At 39.3% G+C, this 18,462-nt stretch overlaps 1 protein-coding gene across 1 annotated transcript in view; it reads right to left on the bottom strand.

The window, feature by feature from the left end:
• Gas2 (growth arrest specific 2) overlaps window positions 1–2,167 on the bottom strand; it is a 137,625-nt gene extending 135,458 nt beyond the window's left edge. Inside the window, 1 exon segment of the mRNA XM_004642684.2 lies at window positions 1,928–2,167. Within this exon segment, the coding sequence (XP_004642741.1) occupies window positions 1,928–2,072 (145 nt within the window). The 5' untranslated portion in view covers window positions 2,073–2,167.
• Window positions 2,168–18,462: the final 16,295 nt, after the last annotated feature.

The following is an 18,462-nucleotide window of genomic DNA, read 5'->3' on the forward strand; positions in this document are numbered from 1 at the left end:
AAGGTTGTTCTGTGCCAGACCATGCTCTAAAGCTGATGACATCATTTTAAGCCACCAACAAATCTTTAAACTTGCTGTGGTACTAATTTTACAGATTAGAAATCTGAGGATAGTTCAATAAGACACTTTCCCAGAATTACACAGTAAAGGTTGGAAGATTTGAATTGCATATTCTTATTCCATAGTCAATTTTTTTCAATGAGTAACTTGTGCTCTTACATACTCAAATATTTGAATAACAGTTTAACTGACCTATGCAAATGAAGTAGCAAATACTTAGTGTTTCCTACATGTTAGAGATTGTTCCAAATACTCTACATATTTCAATCATTTACTACCTAGCTTGATTTCCTGAAGATTCCTGTTTTTCATATCTATATCTTTGATCCCTCTAGGATCTGGGAATAAGGACAATGGAGAAGGTTGGGGGAAAAAGTAGAAATAAAGGGGGCCTGGGATATAGCTCAGTGACATAAGCACCTGCCTATTTTAATAGGCTGAATATTAAAAAAATTGCTAACATAACAATCATTAGGGGTACCCAGAAAAGACAAAAGAAAGAGAAAATGCACAATTAAGCTAGAATAACTTTTTCTATTTGTAGGAGATAAAAAACTCTTTGTTTGCATGAAAAATTTGCTAACAAGAGAGAACCCTTTCCTCCTGGTAGACACAGCTACACAGCAGGGTAAAGAAATCCTGGTGGGGCTCCTTTCTGACTCAGTACCCTTTGGCAGAAGACATTTGTGAAAAATACAGTTTGCATACTCACATTTTATTCCCTGGGTAAATTACAAAAATCTGCCCAAGTGGGGTACACGTAGAAAAAACTGACCATGTAACTCAAGAATAAAGAGTAAAAATAGAAGCCAATAATAAAAAAAAACTTTATAAAATCTCACAGACTGTGAGCAGGAAAATCTGACTAAAAGGTGCTTAAACTTTGCTTAGCTTTGCCAAAGTTTCAGATGGATATGGTGCCTCTCACCCTGCTGCTCATTTCATCAGCTAGAAAATAAAGAGAGAAACACTAACGTTGGAAGATTCTTTGAATAATAAAACAATGTTCCGGAAATCTCCTCTGTAAATGTGAAGTACCATTCGGTTTCTTCAGTCAACATTCACATAACATATTTTATTAACCCCACAACAGTCCTTTCCTCACATTGTAAACCAATTTTATTCACTTATAAAATAAATCAATTATTCACTCTTTGAAAGAAATCAAGGAATTGAAATAGTGTTGATGCACACATATATGCATAACAATCCTTTAAATGTATAAATCTATTTTGCACATGGCTGACATTTTATCCTGTAGAAATGCCAGGTGCAAAAAGACAGCCAGATTTAGCAGGAGACACCATTTTTCTCAAAAACAATACTTTCAGGTAAGTACATAAAAACAAAAATAAATCAAAGAGTAAAAGTTAATTTAAGGCTATATGAGTCTAGTCAGCCTCTTTTGACAAACGACAGATGTTTTTGTTCCTCAGTTTGGGTACTCAGCAGTTTTACTAGGTGTGCTATAAAAGTAGGGCAAAGAAATCCAGCTTTAGAAGCTACTTTTCAGACTCTGCCCCATGAATAATGTCAAAAGAATAGGTTATATTGGTCAGTTGCATAAAAGACAAAAATAAATCAGACCAGCACATAAAGGAAAAGCAATGATTTGATCACGCAGCCTCACACTTCGGGGCATGAGCTTGGATTTATGAAGCACAGAGAATGTGAAGGACATCGGGGAAATTCACTTCAATTTTCCACATTCTTCAGGTTTCCCAGATGAAAAAAAAACAAAAAACAAATAATGAAAGTCTTTCTTTCCAAGGTGCTATCACATGCTTTGGTGAAGGACACTGGCAGAGGGGGAAAAAACCCACAAATGCTGTTATCTCTGCTCCCAAAATGTATCTTATAACCTTACCTAATAGGTTGGTTAACCACAAGGCCAGATCTTCTTTCATCGGCAGCAAATTAGCTTCATGTCTGCTGGCCAGCCACTGGCTATACTGATGCATATCAGACAGGCCAGGTCCACCGCGTACCTTGGGGCTCAGAGCACTGCACATTATTTATCCACTTGTAATACCTGTTTTGGAAACAAAACACAGTTGCTTTTCATACCGACTTCTCTGGTTAAAATCTTGCCACCATGACAGTCCTGATTTGGGTCCATGAGCATTTTTACAAAAGTTCAGGTCATTAATTATTAAACACTATTTACTTTATTCACACAGAGCATCTTGCTTTTGCCAAGCACTTGGTAGGAAGAGGCAATAAGCAAAGGTCAATAGAAAGTCAAACAGTAAACATTTAGCTCCTGTTGAACAGTACATTTGGAAAAGACCAGCTGCTAAGGCAAGAAGTTGCATTTATTCAAACACAACAAAAAGGAGATAATTACGATTTTAGTCTCCATTTTAATTTTCTGTTTGGGTTCAGTCTTGAAACCATCAATTTACCCATCATTTTAGGGCTAGATATTATCTTCTGCAGTAATGGCATAACTTGTAGTAAGTTTAGGGTCTCTTTACTGTTATGGTTATTGCCTCAAAGATTAAATACGACACTTTGGCTTTTCAGAGGTGGCCAAACAGTGGTGCCCCCAAGACTAAAGGATTCACCAAGAGATGGGGAAGGAATGTGTTTGGAGGAAATGGCATAGTTCTCTTTGATAGTCACAGAAAGCAGAGCTGGAGAAGAAGCCCACCTCTACCAAAATTGTGCAGCTGGACTTTCATCAGAGTTGAACTTGTATCTTGGTCTCCTTACTTTAAGACCACTATTCTGCCCATGCTGACACATTTTGACAAAATAGAGTAATTAAGAATCCATACTAATAACCAAAAATTACACATAACTTCCAACAAGTATTGTCACACTATATGTGTTGTTTTATTTTGTGTTTTTGTTTTGTTCTCTACTATCAAATCTGCTTTGTGTCTTTCAACATTTTCAGTTTTACATATTGAGCTTAGCATTTTTTAGGTAACAGAACTTAAATTTTTTACACCTATAACAAAATTAGTTGTTTCACTAGCTGGTCACCTTATGACCAGCCCAAGTCCCTGGCATAGAAAAGATGTTTGAATATGTAGTTGGCTCTGAACAGCAGAAGCAGCACTGAAGTAGCTAAAATTATACAGTGATGCTGTTAAACAACAGGAAAGATTCCACATTGACTATAGCTAGAGAATGTATCTTAAATAATCAAATGCCTTTGAATGAATGGCAATAAAAATTGAAACAGAGACGAAGTAAGACTATATGGTACCCTGAGGTTTTGATCTGTTTCACTATTTACACATTTTATGGTGGTGCTGGGAATAGTACTCCCTTCTAATAAATCTCAACTCTAACTCACTTATAATAGCTTAATTGATCTTAAAGATTACTTTTGAAAAATAAAAAAATAGCATTTAGAAAAATCTAAAATTCTTTTAATAAGTTCATTCCCTTTCTGGTTCTCAGGCAAAGGAGAGTAAACAATGTTTGCACATGCGGGTCAGATTTATTTCACTTAAGAGTGTGTTCAAAAGGGAAGAGTCACTGAGATGAGGAGAGGGACAGGAGAGGGAGTGGGGGAAAGAGATCTGTCTATGTGTGTAAGCAGGATGGTTGGACAACTGTACTGTGCATTTGTGCTGGTCTATGGAAAGGAGCAGATGGGGCTTAATTTGCTTTGTCTCCTTTTTCCGATTTCTTGTACTTTTTCTCTTATTAATTTCTTATACATTTCTTTTTTATTCTTTCATCTTCCAGTTTTGCATGCATCTATCGGGTCCTATGAGTAACTCCCTGGAAGATGACACTGCGCACTACAACAATACTCTGAAATACACATTACATTTTTAAGTCAAATTCTGTATGCCTCTAAATTTTTTTCTGTTTTAATACTATTTTGTATTCTCTTTAAAAACTAAAAAATCTAAGCTGTGACCAACTCCAAACATGAGAAGACATGGTTGGGAAATTGGGTAAATATCTAAAACACGATATAAGCCTACAAGCGAAGAGCACAATTTCATTGCTAATGCAATTGTTGTTTGAGTAATTTGGGGGAAAAGCATAACTTTCTTTGAACATATTATGCATGTAATATCTAGGGTGAAGCAGTCCAATATGAACTGTTATTAATACACCTTATCACGTTACTAAATTGTCAGAATAGGAATAAAAATATTAGCATTGTTTAATTCTCACTGAGCTAATAATGACACTATTCCTTCAAATTCTAAGGTTTTCCAGTAGCCTTGTGTAAATACTCCTAAAACAGCTTTGTTTAAATTTTCTAACATTATTTTCACTTCTCATCAAATAAAACATCTCTCTGTAGTTGGTGAGGATTTCCTTAGGCCAGCTAGCTTCAGAAATAAACTTCAAGTAATCATACATTAGTGCACATGATTCGTGCCTGTAAAGAACTCACTGAAATCTTAAAATGGTTGCCTCTAAAATGTCTTTCTTCTCCAGACACAATCTCTCCCACTATTTTCCTGAAAGTGAGATGCTGTTGCTCGGTAACCTTACCTACACCCCATTATGCACTCTGCCACTTCCATTGAAGCGCCAAAGTCCTGCTTTGCTCTATAAAAGCAAGAAGACACCTCAGAGTCTGTAGCTCATTGTCCGCAAAGAATTCATCAAGGGATAGCTTACAGTAAGCCTAGTGGCACGTGACAATTGCTGTGAGCCAGAGGAACACAATCCCTCCCTTCCATACTGCCAAACAGTGCACTTCCTATTTTCTGTGACAGTAGCACTTTTATTTCTCGTGTGGTCTGTCTTGTGTCTTGCCAGAAATGTAATCCAAACTGTCTTCTAATATTTACAGGTGATCATTTAGGAAAAACACTAAAAATAGTTGAGAAAAAAATTTTACTTTGCTATTTTGTATATGTTCAAAATTTTAGTGGGGAGGCAAAGGATGAAAAAAGCGACATTTCCCAGGAGGCCAACCTGAGACAGTCCAATGAGAGATCAACGTGCTGTAAAAGTTAATTAAACATGTAACCAATATGCAGAAACCTAAAGTCACTGTCATGGATACGGATACTGCTATTTTGATCTTTCTGAAAAGACTGCAGGGTCAGTGCAGATCTTCCTCGTCTGTGCTTTATACTCACATCAGCAGTTTACTGAGCAAGATTTGATGCTCAGGTGAACATCACTACATGGAGGCCCTAGATCTCGCTTGCTTGAGACAGGCTAAAAGCATGGAATGGATTCAGGCAGCACAGTCAAAATCTGAGATTTGGTGTAACAGATTCTAATTCAAATGTAAAATTGTTGTTAAAAAAAAAAGATTAAATGAGTTTGAAAATCCCAAGGTAGCTACAGAATTTGATTATTTGTTTGGTTTTTAACAAATGGTAAATCATTCTGGATGAATTAAATTAAATCATAAAAAACAAGCTAATATAAAGATCATTTAATCACTTAAATTTACTCAGTGTTTTCAAAACCTCAAGGGACGTCAAGGGACAGTTTGTAAAGATACAAAAATGAAATGATTAATGATTAACTAGATTTGAAAATTTATATTAGGGGTAAAGAAAGCCTTTTTTGTCTATCTAAACTCTACAATCTACAATACAATTTGCATAATTCAAGTACTTAAAAGATTTATTAATAAATTTGGTAAACATTCAATACAACTCTTCACAAGGGGTAAGAAATTATACTCTTTCATGTACATTCTAAACTGTGGTAAATGCTTCAGGTCTATAAAAAAAAGTGGATAGCTCAATCTTTAAGACTTGGAATTTAGAAAAATAAAGCTTAAAGGGAAAAACATGCAGAAACTTAATACAGAATTCTTCAAAGATTCTGTGTGTGTATTTTTATTCTTTCTTTCCATAGTCCAATGATTCTGGAATAACAATTACGAATATGATGAGACTTGAACAAGCCCAGGGGAAGAAGAAAAGGTTAATAACTCCATAAGTAAAATATCAGATGTGTAAACTGTCTAGTCTGCTGCCTCAGAATTCCAGCTGAAGACAGGACAGTTGGACTCAGAAGAAAAAGGACTCTTTCCTGCCACCTGGAGGTGTGCATTGATGACAACAAAGATGAGTTTTTGGGTTGACTTTGACTCTTGACATGTTAGAGAGAACATGTTGCATAAAAATCAACTGGAAAGAAAGAAAAGCAATATCAAAGTAAGATCCGTATTAAGTCACTAATTCTGTATGATTCCACTAAAAACCCAGATGAACAGATGGACTCGGAGACCTGGAATCAGAAGTCCTAGTGTCAAATAATGGTGTCACTCTGTCACCATTAAGCAGCCATTCTCTCATAGTCACACAATTTCTGGGGGCTTTTTTGTGTCTGAAGTTGGTGTGCTCACTGAAGTCTAACACTTAACGACATGTTAAGGATTCAGCATTAGTGGTAGGGCTTTTACAGTCAACAGCATCATTCTCACCATCAGAAAATGCATCAAATAAAGCTTTCACTCATTTATTTGGAAGGAGGTAAATTCTGTTACAAAATAGGAACAGTTTACAAAGTTGCAAACATGAGAAAAGACAACACAAAAGGGGTAAAAGGAAAATGAGGCTAAATACTAATGATATAAATCTATAAACAATGAAATATTGAAAGTCCTGTTCATATTGAAAACCATTTCACCCCCAAGATGAAATGTTGAAATCTAAAATGAATAGCGTGCATATGTTTTTTTTAAAAAGTATTGGTTGTAAATTACAGGACATTTTTGTCCCCCTTGCTCCCTCCCTCTCAGTCTCTTCCACTCTCATAAACACACAGATTCAACTGTGGATAATGAAATCAGTGAGCCCTATTGAGCCCCAAGCCAAGGGACTTGAAGTTCTCTTTGCTCTCGCCTGAAGTAGTCATCTCCCCAAGGCTATTCAACTGTGTGGGCTGTGCCTCTCAAATAATGTGGACGCAGAAAGTATAGGTCAGGAACATTATGTTTTTAAATTACAATATTCTCTAAACCCCCAAAGCTCCCAAAACTTAGAGGGAGAAAATGTGATCTCTCCAACTGGGCTCAAAGAATAAACCATCCAGAGTGATTCTTTTGCTAATGTACTTTTAATGGATAACCAGTAACGTATCTACATATGTATATTTCCAACCAGTGCAGTGGGTGCAGAATCTTAATCTAAGGATCTAGTCATAAAGGAAAATTCACAACTTAATCAGAAAGGCAGCTTCACATCTTGCAATGGAATCTACCTCAGTCAGGGAAGTGTCTTGTCCACAATGAATAGAAACAAAATCACCAAACATAAAGGCAAAATTCAGCATGAACTTTTCTAATAATAGGATCTGTAAACACAGAGGGACCTTAGAAAATGTAGCTAGTGGAATTCATGGTCATGAATAAAAGAGGAGAAGCCAATGATGATATTTTGCCTAAACTAGTTATTTAGACAAAGTTGTTCAAGGTATCCTACTCAGCCTTCTGGAGCCGGATCTGTGTAATGCTAACTCTTGCAGGAATCTTTCTCTTGTTTCCCATCCCTGTGACACTTTGTCTTCAGTGGAATGATGGGATACTTACAGTAACAAGTCCTTCTCAAATCATGACCAAACAATGCACCTGAGCAAACCTGATGGTCTATGTTTTACAGCATTATGGATTTTCAAGTTTATTTTTCTAAATCCTACTAAATCATTCTTACCAACAATTTAACAAAGTTTTTTTATCTTTACCAGATGAGATTGAAACATAATTTGAATAGAAAGCTATCCAAAAATCATTAATTGTAATACTCAAAGGGCTAGTTTATTTATTTATATATTTACTAATTTATTTATTTGGTACTGGGGAGCAGACTCAGGAAGTTGAGTCCACCAGGCAGGTGCCCCCTGAGCTATCTCCCCTAAAAGGCTACTTCAAAACTTCATGTAAATTGTTCTTGCTTTAGTAGCACATATACAAAACTTCATATAAATCGATTAGGTAAACCTTAATTTATGAGTAGTTTTTTTTTGTATTGTTCATAAGACAAGAATTCCTGATTTACTTAAGTATAAGGTAGTTAAGATCCAGGAGAGTTCCACATTGTGCATGTATAAGAACCTCTTATGTAGGACAAAATTTTAATTAAACTGACCCTGAAAGCATTGAATAGAGAATTGCACAAATATATTACCATTTTGATAAAACATATGTTCTATTTTCATTCCAGAGGTATCCTCTAGTTTTGTTGTATTTTTCTTTTCAGGGTTGAAAGTCAAAACTTTGATAGTTCTTCAGGAGAAATGAAAAGAACTTGTAGGTCTAGTTTGGGGCATATTATCAAAGCCATAAAAATACCAACATAATACTACAACATCTGCAACAGTTTAAGCAAAAGTTTCCTTGTAAACAGACTACTAGATCCACATCATTTGTTTTCCAGCAAGGTAACTTAGGTGTTCCAAAGGCTACCAAAGTCTACAGGGCAGACTTTTACCCTTGAAGTACAATTCTAAAACAAGACTCAACATTCCACCATGCCTACCAGACGGAGCTTTAATTAAGTCTTCTTACCCAGATACTCGAAAATTCCAGGGCAATCCCACATCCTTTTTGTACCTATGGAAGTGAATTTATGTCCCCAGAAAGCGCAATCCATCTCACCAAAGTAGGGTGTTTAGTAATAAAGAAATAAGCCCAAGGTCTAGGAGCATAGGGGCTAAATCCAAGCTGCCTTTGCGTGCTAGAGACCACTCAGCCATAGGCACGAGCTTCCAAGTGCCCCGCAGATGCACGCTGTTGGTGACTCACCCCTCCAGCCTTACCTTCTCTTAGGCAGTCAGAACTTGGACACCCATGTTGGGCAGGACCACCGCAGCCACCGCCTTCTCCGCAATTAGGGGGAAGCATTCCTTGAGAAAGAGCTCATTGATCAATCTCAAAGACAAGCTGGGCAAATCTGTTCAACAGTGTTACAAGGCCGAGAAGTTGGAGAAAAGCAGCAGCTTGCACAAGGGTTTGTTCTTGGCTTTCCCTCCACTAATCTCAAGGGATAGGAGGGGAGGAAAGGAGGACTTCCTCTGCCTGGCTGGTCCATCCAACCTGTCTGAGCCTTTATTTTAACACTGGGAGGCTACATGGGTGGATCTTATTTCCTCCGCAGAAAACCACCTCCCACAGTTACTGTGGCTTTTTTTAAAAACAGGGCTGCGGGTACAGAATGGACTCAAGTTTTGTCAGTTCCTGCGTGTGGAAGGCTAAAGACGAAAGATGAAAAAGGTGGGAAAGGTGAAGACTGGGATCTTTTCTGAGAAAGATTAAACCAAGGAAAGTTTGGCATAACCCACTCCCGCCATCAAGTGCACTGGACCATGCAAAACAGAGTCTATGGGCTCCTGAGTTTTGCTGCCTTTCCTGTCTAAGCATTAGAAACTTCAGATGTCCGAAGTAGATTCATTACAGTCTACCATACTGGGGTGTCGCAAATCATTTTTGCCCGCATGACTAACGCTTCCAAAGCAAAGCTGGCTTCCCTGCTGCCCAATTCCAGCTTCCAGTCTGCTCTCTGGACTGTACAAAAAGGAACCATGCACTACAAAACCTTCTCAAAGGAGAGTTTTTGGTCATACACACAAAAGTTAAACTTAAAGCCCTCTGCTTCACCCCATTCCTCATTGAACAACAGTGAGTGCCCCAAGGCAAGCCCCCAGCATCTGGGATGCCCCTGTCCCTCACTTTGTACACGTGAGCACTGCGCACCCTAGGACGGAAGCCAGCGGGCCCCTCCACCCCAGGCCTGCAGGAGAGCGCAGTGCCTGTGCCCTGCAGCCCTGGAGAAACCTCCTCCCTCAGGCCCTGGCTGGCCAAGCTTTCCGCAGGCTCTGGGCCCCTTTGCCTGGAGGACTAGGACCACTCGCTCCTTTGCAGGGAGCAGAAGGTCACCAGGCGCTGACCGCCCGCCTGGCCCCGCCCCGCCCCGCCGCACCCCTCCCGCGTCCCCCGCCTGCCTCACCAGGTCCAGCCCCCGCAGCTCCGGTCTCTTGCGGTGCTGCGCGAGATCTTGGGGCGCAGGTCCTGCAGCCGCGCTCTGCGCCCCGCGCCCCACAGCCGCGCCGCCCCCTTCATGCTGCGCCCGGGCCTCTCGGGCTGCTTGGGGAAGAGATTCCCCGCCAGAACCACGTTTCCTGCGTTCCACCAGTGCGCGCAGACAGCGAGCGGAAGGAAGGCAAATGCTTACTTTTTTTGCTTCGTTCTTTCTCTCTTCCCCTGGTGGGCAGCAGACGCAGCTGGCACCGACTCGCCCTGCAGACGCGCGGGGATTGGGTTACGGGCCTGGCAGCGGGGCGAGTTGGGGCCGAGCACAGCCCCCGACCCCCAACACCGACCTGAGGGAGAAAGGGCGGGACGGGAGGGATCATGTTTAACTTTTTTAAAAAACAGAGGCAATGGCTTTAGCACAATATTAAAATTGGGTGTTGGCAAAGTTCATCTCCTGGCCTGTGCTTTTGCAGACTCCGAGGCGTGGGCTTCCAAGTCCCTTGCGCAGCTCAAGGTTTCGAGGTGAGGACTCCGGTCTCAAGGCTCGCAAAAACCAGGTGTGAGCAGGGGCTGCCCGGGGCTGAGTCCACTTCAGGGAGGAACGGCGGGTCCGCCCCTTCCCTCGGCCAGATGCAGCCGGGTGCTGGAGCTCAGGGACGGTTTCATCCCAGGGCTGTTCGTGAGGCCCTGCGCTCGGGGCAAAACGCCGCCCACCGAGCAGGCAGCGGCCCAGGTTGGCCTCCTCTCTGAAGCTCAGGTCCTGGTCCGCTCCTGCCTGGCTTTCCGCCCAGCCGCATGCGGGCCTCACCTCTTTGTCCTGCTCCTTGGCTGCAGACCTCTGCACCACTGCGCGCAGAGAGCCCCGTCCACTCTTGGACACCAGTTTTTACAATCGTCGCCTGGTGTGGCGACCAGACCTAGAGTCCGAGCACTCGGCCAAGCTGAAGTGAGAGGACTGCAAGTTTGAGCCCAGCCTGGGCAACTCAGCAATTTAAGAAGGTCCTGTCTCAGAATCAAAAAAAAAAAAAAAAGGAAAATAATAATATTAATGGTAGTAGTAGTAGTAAATGGGCTTTCCCTGTAGTTAGAGTCGATGGCCCTAGATTCCTGGGCCATTCAAAAAACTCCTGGGTAATTTTTTGAATCCTGGGTATAAAAAAAAAAAAAAAGAAAAGAAAAGAAAGAAAGAAAGAAAAAAAGTTAGAGTCTGATTATTTACCCTCCCACATTGGCTTCCAAAGCATATAAACTACACATAGGTCCACAATAGGAAAGGAATATGGAAATTTTTAGATCTAATTGAAAAAATCTGTATCTGGCATGCGTTACTGTTTTTATCTGGAGTTGGCTACTTGCTCGAAAGCCTCCAGACACCGCATCTGTTTTTTTGTTTTTTTTTCCTTGTACTGTATGTAGCACAAATAATGAAGAGAAGAAAACTGATTGAAATGTTTGGGACACGTAACTAAAGAGTTTTATTTAGGCCAACTTTATTGCACCTGTCAGCTCCACATTCTTCCTGAGTTCCCCAAAAGAAAAAGGTAAATAAAACCATTCTTCATGATTAAACAGTATCATAAACAGGCCCACATACTTGCTTGAATATACATAAACAACAAAAAAATACAGAATTCGTTATTAATAATTAAAATCAAATATGAATAATAAAATTTCTAAAAGCTTAACCAGATCTGAGGATTCTAGAGTCCCTACAAAATTATTTTAGTTTCCAAACCTATGTGATTTAAGTGAAAAGTCAATGTCCTTGCATCTCTTCATTACTAAAATATCATTATCCAATAAATGTTAATTTATGCATCTTCAGGACTTACAATAATAATTCAAAGAAATTAGCATCTTTGACTTGGAACACCGTGTGTCCTATCCCTCCCCAGATACAATTTTTTCCCCTTGTTCAATGTTGATGTTTTAAAAAGCAAAGTGTAAGGCTGTGTTTTTATTGAATCAGAGCAAGGCTAAACTCTGATTTGGAAAAAGAGGGACCTTAATGCAGTCCCGGAAAAGCATCCTGGTTCAAAGTTACTTTTTCCCTACGCCCTGTGCATCTAGGTATTATTAGACCCAAAAGGCACACAACGGGAGGAATAAAGAACATGCATTTTGTTTCCTTAGCATTTAGAACTCTCTGAACAGGCATCAAAGTAGTGTTTGCATTTGAATTTTCTCAGCATGTGTAACAACTCCCCTTTGAATTTTTGTTCTTCAAAAATCAGTACTTCCATTTAGGTATTCTAATCAATCACTGATACATTTGTCAAAGATAGTCTTTTGTCCAATAATTGTCTTAGCTTGGTCTGGTCTCAATCCAAACTATTCATCTAAAAATCTATAGTCCAGTGTTGTTTTAATTTGCATTTCTCCCATGGGCAGCCCTGTAAAACAGTCTTGCATGTACTTATTGGGGATTTGTGCTTCCATCTTTCTCCAGAAAGAATGGCCATTGCCAAGAACCAAACAATAACAAATCTTGGAGTGGCTACAAGAAAAAAAGAAACCTTCAACATTAGTGATGGGAATGTAAACTAGTACAACCACTGTGGAAATCAGTGTTAGGATTCCTCAGGAAACTAAAACTATAAATTCTATTTGACCCAGCTATCCCACATTTAGGAATCTTCCTGAAAGACATAAAGACTTCATATTTCTGGGAAACATGAACACTCATTAGTACAGCTTATAATAGTTCAAACTTGAATCAAGTCTATATGTCTACCAGTAGATGGGTAGAGAGAAGATGGCATTTGCATACAGTGGGGTACTTACTGGGCTGTTACAAAGGAGAATGAACTTGAGTCGTTTTTAAGAAAGTAGATGCACCTTGAGACCATAATGTCAAGTAAAATAAATCAGACCCCCCCACTTAAATATAGTGTGATTTCTCTTGAGAAACCTAAAAGACAAATAAGTTATGAAGCAAAATAAAAGATAATTGGAAACAGGAAGGTAGATTCTTTGCAAAAGGGAAGGAGCAGGAAAAAGGTGTGTTCTGCACGGGCACCAACTTCCTGGGAGGAAAGTAATCATGTGCTGCAAACATGTGCTAATAAAATGAGAGAAACCATAGTCCACCTGACTGCTCAACTGTACCTCAGCTGATAAGAAGGGAAAGGAGGCTGATGTCTCATGTAAAGTGATGAAACAAGAGCTAGTATGTCATAGCAACTGGACACCAAAAGGTTGAAGCAGATTTAAAGTAAACGTAATTTATTTATTTTAAAGTTATTACATTTAGAAGACTTCAATATTGAAAGTGTCTGTATTCTGAAATTCTGAACCTTCACCATTGTCCTCTGGCATCAACTGTGAAAAGGTCCTTGAAAGTCTTCTCCAAATACAGCTTCTCTAGCAGCAATTGGAACACCCATCTCCAACAAAACAAAACAAAAAAGGGGGATATAAATAAAGGACTGCTTTGTAGGGAAAAAAAAAAAAAATATATATATATATATATATATATATATATATATACAAAATAGGAAATACACACAGCTACTTTCTCTTAGTGCAATGAGAAGTAAGGTTTGTACTAATATTGTTTAGGCAAGATATTATGTCTGCATCTTGTCTTCTGAATAACTACTATGAAGACAATATGCAGTTCAGTGATGATTGTAACTGTCTTACTAATGTGTTTTGAAATCATTTGATTGCTAGTTTATCTTTTTTCTCATTAAAATGAATAAAAGTTAAAAAAATAATAATAATTTCCATTCTCATCACACTTTGATTCAAATAATATGCTAGGGATAGTATGAATTCCTTTGGACTCACTTAAGCATGCTCTGTGTGCCAGTGTGTGGTCTGTTTCAGAGAGTGTTCCCTGTGCAGTTGAGAAGGCTGTGTGTTCCAACATTGGGTGGAACTCCTGTAAAGATTTACTAGGTCCATTTCTTCATAAGTTGGATTTAGGTCTGTTATTTCTTTGCTGGTGTTTTGCCTAGATGATCTATCTGTTTGTGACAGTGGCTTATTAAAGTTCAGTATTATAAAAAAATTTGTCCTGAATAGGAACTATCCCATTCTCTTATAAAAAGGAGGTGGGGGGGAGATGGCTCAGTAGAATAAGCGCTTCCCTGGCAAGCACAAGGACCTGAGTTCAATCCCCAGTTCCACCAAAAAATAAATAAATAAATAGGAGGTGGGTGTAATTATAAAATATTTTTCTTCATCTATATGTGGTTTCCCTTCTTGTCTTCCTCTTTCCCTTCAATGGAAAATATATATAGTTATTTCTTCTGAAAAATAACTTAATCCTTCAGAAGATGATGTAAGTTATAGGACATTTCACAATGATAAGTTTAATAACATGGAAATAGACAGTAGATCAAAGTAAGTAAAATGAATTTCAAAAGATGATCAAGAAACCTTTACATCCCTACAAAAAGATGAAAGGTAGCCTTGGAAGCAAGCGGGAATAACAAGAGGACATGTGGAATGAAAACAGGCAAAGGTACTGAAAAATGTATGAAATCAGATAGTAAGTGAGGACATCTAGTTATATGTATTTTATTGAAATACTTCAACAGTGTGGTAAACTATGTTTGTCTTCCACTACCTAAAATCTTTGTCCATAGTATAGACCCTCAAATAATACATACTAAAATACCATTTTTTAAAAGCATTCTAAGTAAGAGATTGGATTGTACAAGTCCTGGCATTGTAATTGCAAACAGTGTTAGGAATAAAAAGGGAGTGGTTTATAAAATTTCAAAAAACAACAAAAAAAGTTTGAATTTTATGTATATCATCAATCATATTTCTTAAAAGCATGAAGAAAAATTAAATTTCATGTAAAAATTCTGAGCTCCTTCAATTTGAAAGGCAACTTGAGAAGCTACTGTTCTCTAGGGAGGACTTTAAACTTTATAAGCACAGCATGACAGTGATGTAGATGTTCATTCCCCACTGTGCAGGGCCCTTCCTTTCACAAAATATAGGTTATGTGTATTCATGTGTGTTCTAATTTTTCCACAAGGACTAGATTAAAATCATTGTAAGAAGTACGCTATTTGTCTCATCCAACTTTAAATATAGTATGAAATACCTAGTGTCCTGTGACTTCCTCTGTTAACTTGGCATTGAATTCTTTTTTTTTTTTTTTTTTTTTTTTTTGTATTTAGGGCAGGGTCTACAGGGTGTTCAGGGTCTCACTACTAGATCAGACTCGTAGGGATCTTCTTGTTTACAGCCTCCCATGAGCTGGGATTACAGACGCTCACCACGACTCCCAATCTCACTCATTGTTTCACCGTGCCCTGGGGGTGGGGCTGGCACTGCAGGGCAGGGGATCTTCGGCGTTGAATTCTTAAGTATTCTTCCATCCTTATGTATTTCTGTGGTTTCTCTCTATTTTTGTCATAGTAATCGCAAGCAGCTCGACTTTAATACAAATGCTTAATAGAAAATGCAGTGGTACCTTGGTTCATGCACTAAATTCTTTCCACTACTCTGAGGAAGAAGGCTGCTGTTGTCTCTGTCACTGATGCACAGTTCTCGAGTAGAAGTGAAGTTTTGTGGAACCAAGCTACTGTTACATTTTCATTTGGAAAACCTTGTCTAACTCCTGTACCATAGAATCTCCAGCAGGTAAAATATCACTGGACATGCAGTACCCACTCAATAAACAATCGCTGAATGAATGAATGATTATAATAAAAGAACTTAATATCACAGGACGCTTACTGTTACATCCTCATACTTTATATATTAGACCTGATTCAGTGGCTTCAAACTCAGAATAGAAAACTATTATTAAAATAATGTGGAAAGTGATGGTTTCATTTCCAAGCTAAAAGTATTTCATCTGGTGAAATGTAACCAGAGTTCACTAAAACAGATGCTTGCTTGTGTGCCAGGCATATACATGAGGTCTGTGTCACTTGTCACTTCATTAAAAGCAGAGCTTGATTTGGACTCAAGGTTCAATCGTGACCAATTTAACATGAGTGCAATGAAAAGCAATAGAAAGTATTACTACCACAGCAGGTTTCAAAATTTGGCTGTTCCCACAATAAGAAATATATTATAAAACAGACGCGCAGAAACACGCTGAGACACCCAGAATCTGAACGTATTTCACCAACAGGGCCCACTTTTCAATAGAATAGCAGATTGGCATTTTCTGTTGGCAAGTTTTGTAGCCCTGTTATGGCAATTGAATTCAAAATATATGTAGACAAGTGGCTCAATTTGTTTCATGACTCATAATTTGAAGAAAAAAAAAAAAGCTGACCATAAGGACGCTAAAGATGAAATTAATACAAACAGAGGGCATCAGTGAACAGGAAATTTCCCAGCTACTGTGTGTATGAATCATTGGCCTACTTGGTATTGTATGACATAACACTTCGAGCATCACCATACTGCACCTCCTTGTCTTTGTACTGACTAGAATCATTGTTTACTTTTTATTTTTCTCCTCTGAAGACATCAGGTTGGTCCTCTTAGAGGCAGTTGACATCACCTTCCCTGAGGGTTTCTTCATCTCTGCCGAAATTCGATGCTGTCTCTGGCTCCAGTGCCCTGAGACTCAGTCACTCGTTTCCATTACAGTCTTGGGGTTATGTGCTTCCGTTTCTTTTCACCTACTAAACCATTTGTGCTAGAAAGCAGGGATAATATTCTGTTTATATTTCAAGTTTTTAGCACAACACCAAATCTGAGATTGTTGGATGATTAAATGAATAACTGAAATGAACCCAAAATTACTGAATATCTGAAAAAGAAAAGGTGCATGCCATTGTGCAGAAGAAGGGCCAGAGGAAGGAGTCTGCTCGTCAAAAGAACTGAGTGAAAATCCTTTTGGGAAGACAGCGCCAGCTCTTAATTGTGTGTCTTTATTGACGCAACCATTAACAGTACAAATGAAAATGTTGCTGTCACTTTTCTAGTGACTCTTTGCAAGGTGCATGTTGGTCCAGGTGCTCCCTTATTTTAGGGACACCATGAATGCCAAACTCAGACTTACTTTACTGAATGATAAGAAAGCTTATTGAACTTTGCATTATTGAAATTCTAACATGTTTTACAAGTATTTAATCTTTGATAACTGCTGATCAGCACAATGTACTCAGAGAAATGACTCCTAAAATGACATTATCAAAGGATTTTTGTTCTAGAAGAGAGTGGATCTGATCACATGACTCAGGTTAGTGCTCTAAACCCAAAGTGAGAGAATTTCTCAGAGAGGGTTCCAGGTCAGGAGGTGTGACAGTTAACTGATGCTGTCAGCTTGAGGAAAAAACACCCAAGTCAGTCGGATCACCATGGTTCTGGGTGTGGAAGACATCCATCCGAGGGAGGGTAGTCACCAGAATGGCATTAAAGTGAAGAAAAGGAGGAAGGTTCTTATCCATCTCTTCAGAGGAGCTCCGGTCAGCACCTCCACCGTGGCGGTCCTCTCCTGGCCTCCAGCGCAGACTCTTCCGGTCTCTAGCGCATGCCTTCTGCACTCTCCCACCCCTGACTCTGGGTGGCCACGGAAAGCCAACCTTGCCAATTCGTACGTGTGTAGATCTTGCATTAAATCTGTTTCTCTCATAAGCACTGACTGACACAGCGAGCTTTTCCTGGCGGAAGGAAATCTTGCCAGCTTGCTGTGATCTCAGCAAGCACTCGACCAATCCACTAGGTCCGTTGCCCTCATCAAGAACACAAAACCTAAACAAGGATCAGCTGCATATTTTCTCCGAATCTTCCTCTCTTCCCATTATAATTTGTTTGAGATGCCCAGAGTCTTCATGATGAGTCCATGTGTTCATTCCACAATCTCTTGTGTGCTAAGTATTTGAGGTGTAAAGGTGACGTCTCATGCCCTGCTGTCCAGGAGCTCACAGGGTAAAAGGCTTGAGAGATGACCTCATATCTCACATCTACTAAACAGCATGGGAGGCCTTCAGACTCAGATCTGAGTCTGACTGGCTGGAAAACCGGTGCTCAATGCATAACACAAATGGAAAGTAAACTGAAACAACTTATTTGAAGCAATGGAGCCTGCATGCTGCCCTCCTACCTCTCTTTCTTCCCCTTTCCCTCCCTCCTTCCTTTCTTTCCTCTTCCTTTCTTCCCTCCTTCCTTCCTCCCTCCCTCCCTCCTTTCCTTCCTTGCTTTCTTCTTCATTACTTCCTTCCTTCCCTCTCTCCCTTCCTTTCCTTCCTCTCTTCCTTTCTCCCTTCTTTTCCTTCCTTGTCTTTTAGCCTCTTTTCTTCTCGTTCTCCCATTTTTCTTCCTTCCTTCTTTTCTTTTCTCCTTTCCTTCTCTTTGCTTCCTTTTAAATTTTTGACAGGGAAAGTCCATATACATTTCTGAGACAGAACTAGAATAAATTACTATTCAAATATGTACATATGATAATAAGATTCCCTGAGGGAAACATAAACAAATTCTTTTTGAATAGAGAAAATTCTTTCTGTCATATACTCTAACTCAAGGGCAGCCATACTGATCCTCATGCTGTAGGT

The sequence above is a fragment of the Octodon degus genome, unplaced genomic scaffold, assembly GCF_000260255.1.
Source record: "Octodon degus isolate 3935 unplaced genomic scaffold, OctDeg1.0 scaffold00159, whole genome shotgun sequence".
Lineage (NCBI taxonomy): Eukaryota > Metazoa > Chordata > Mammalia > Rodentia > Octodontidae > Octodon > Octodon degus.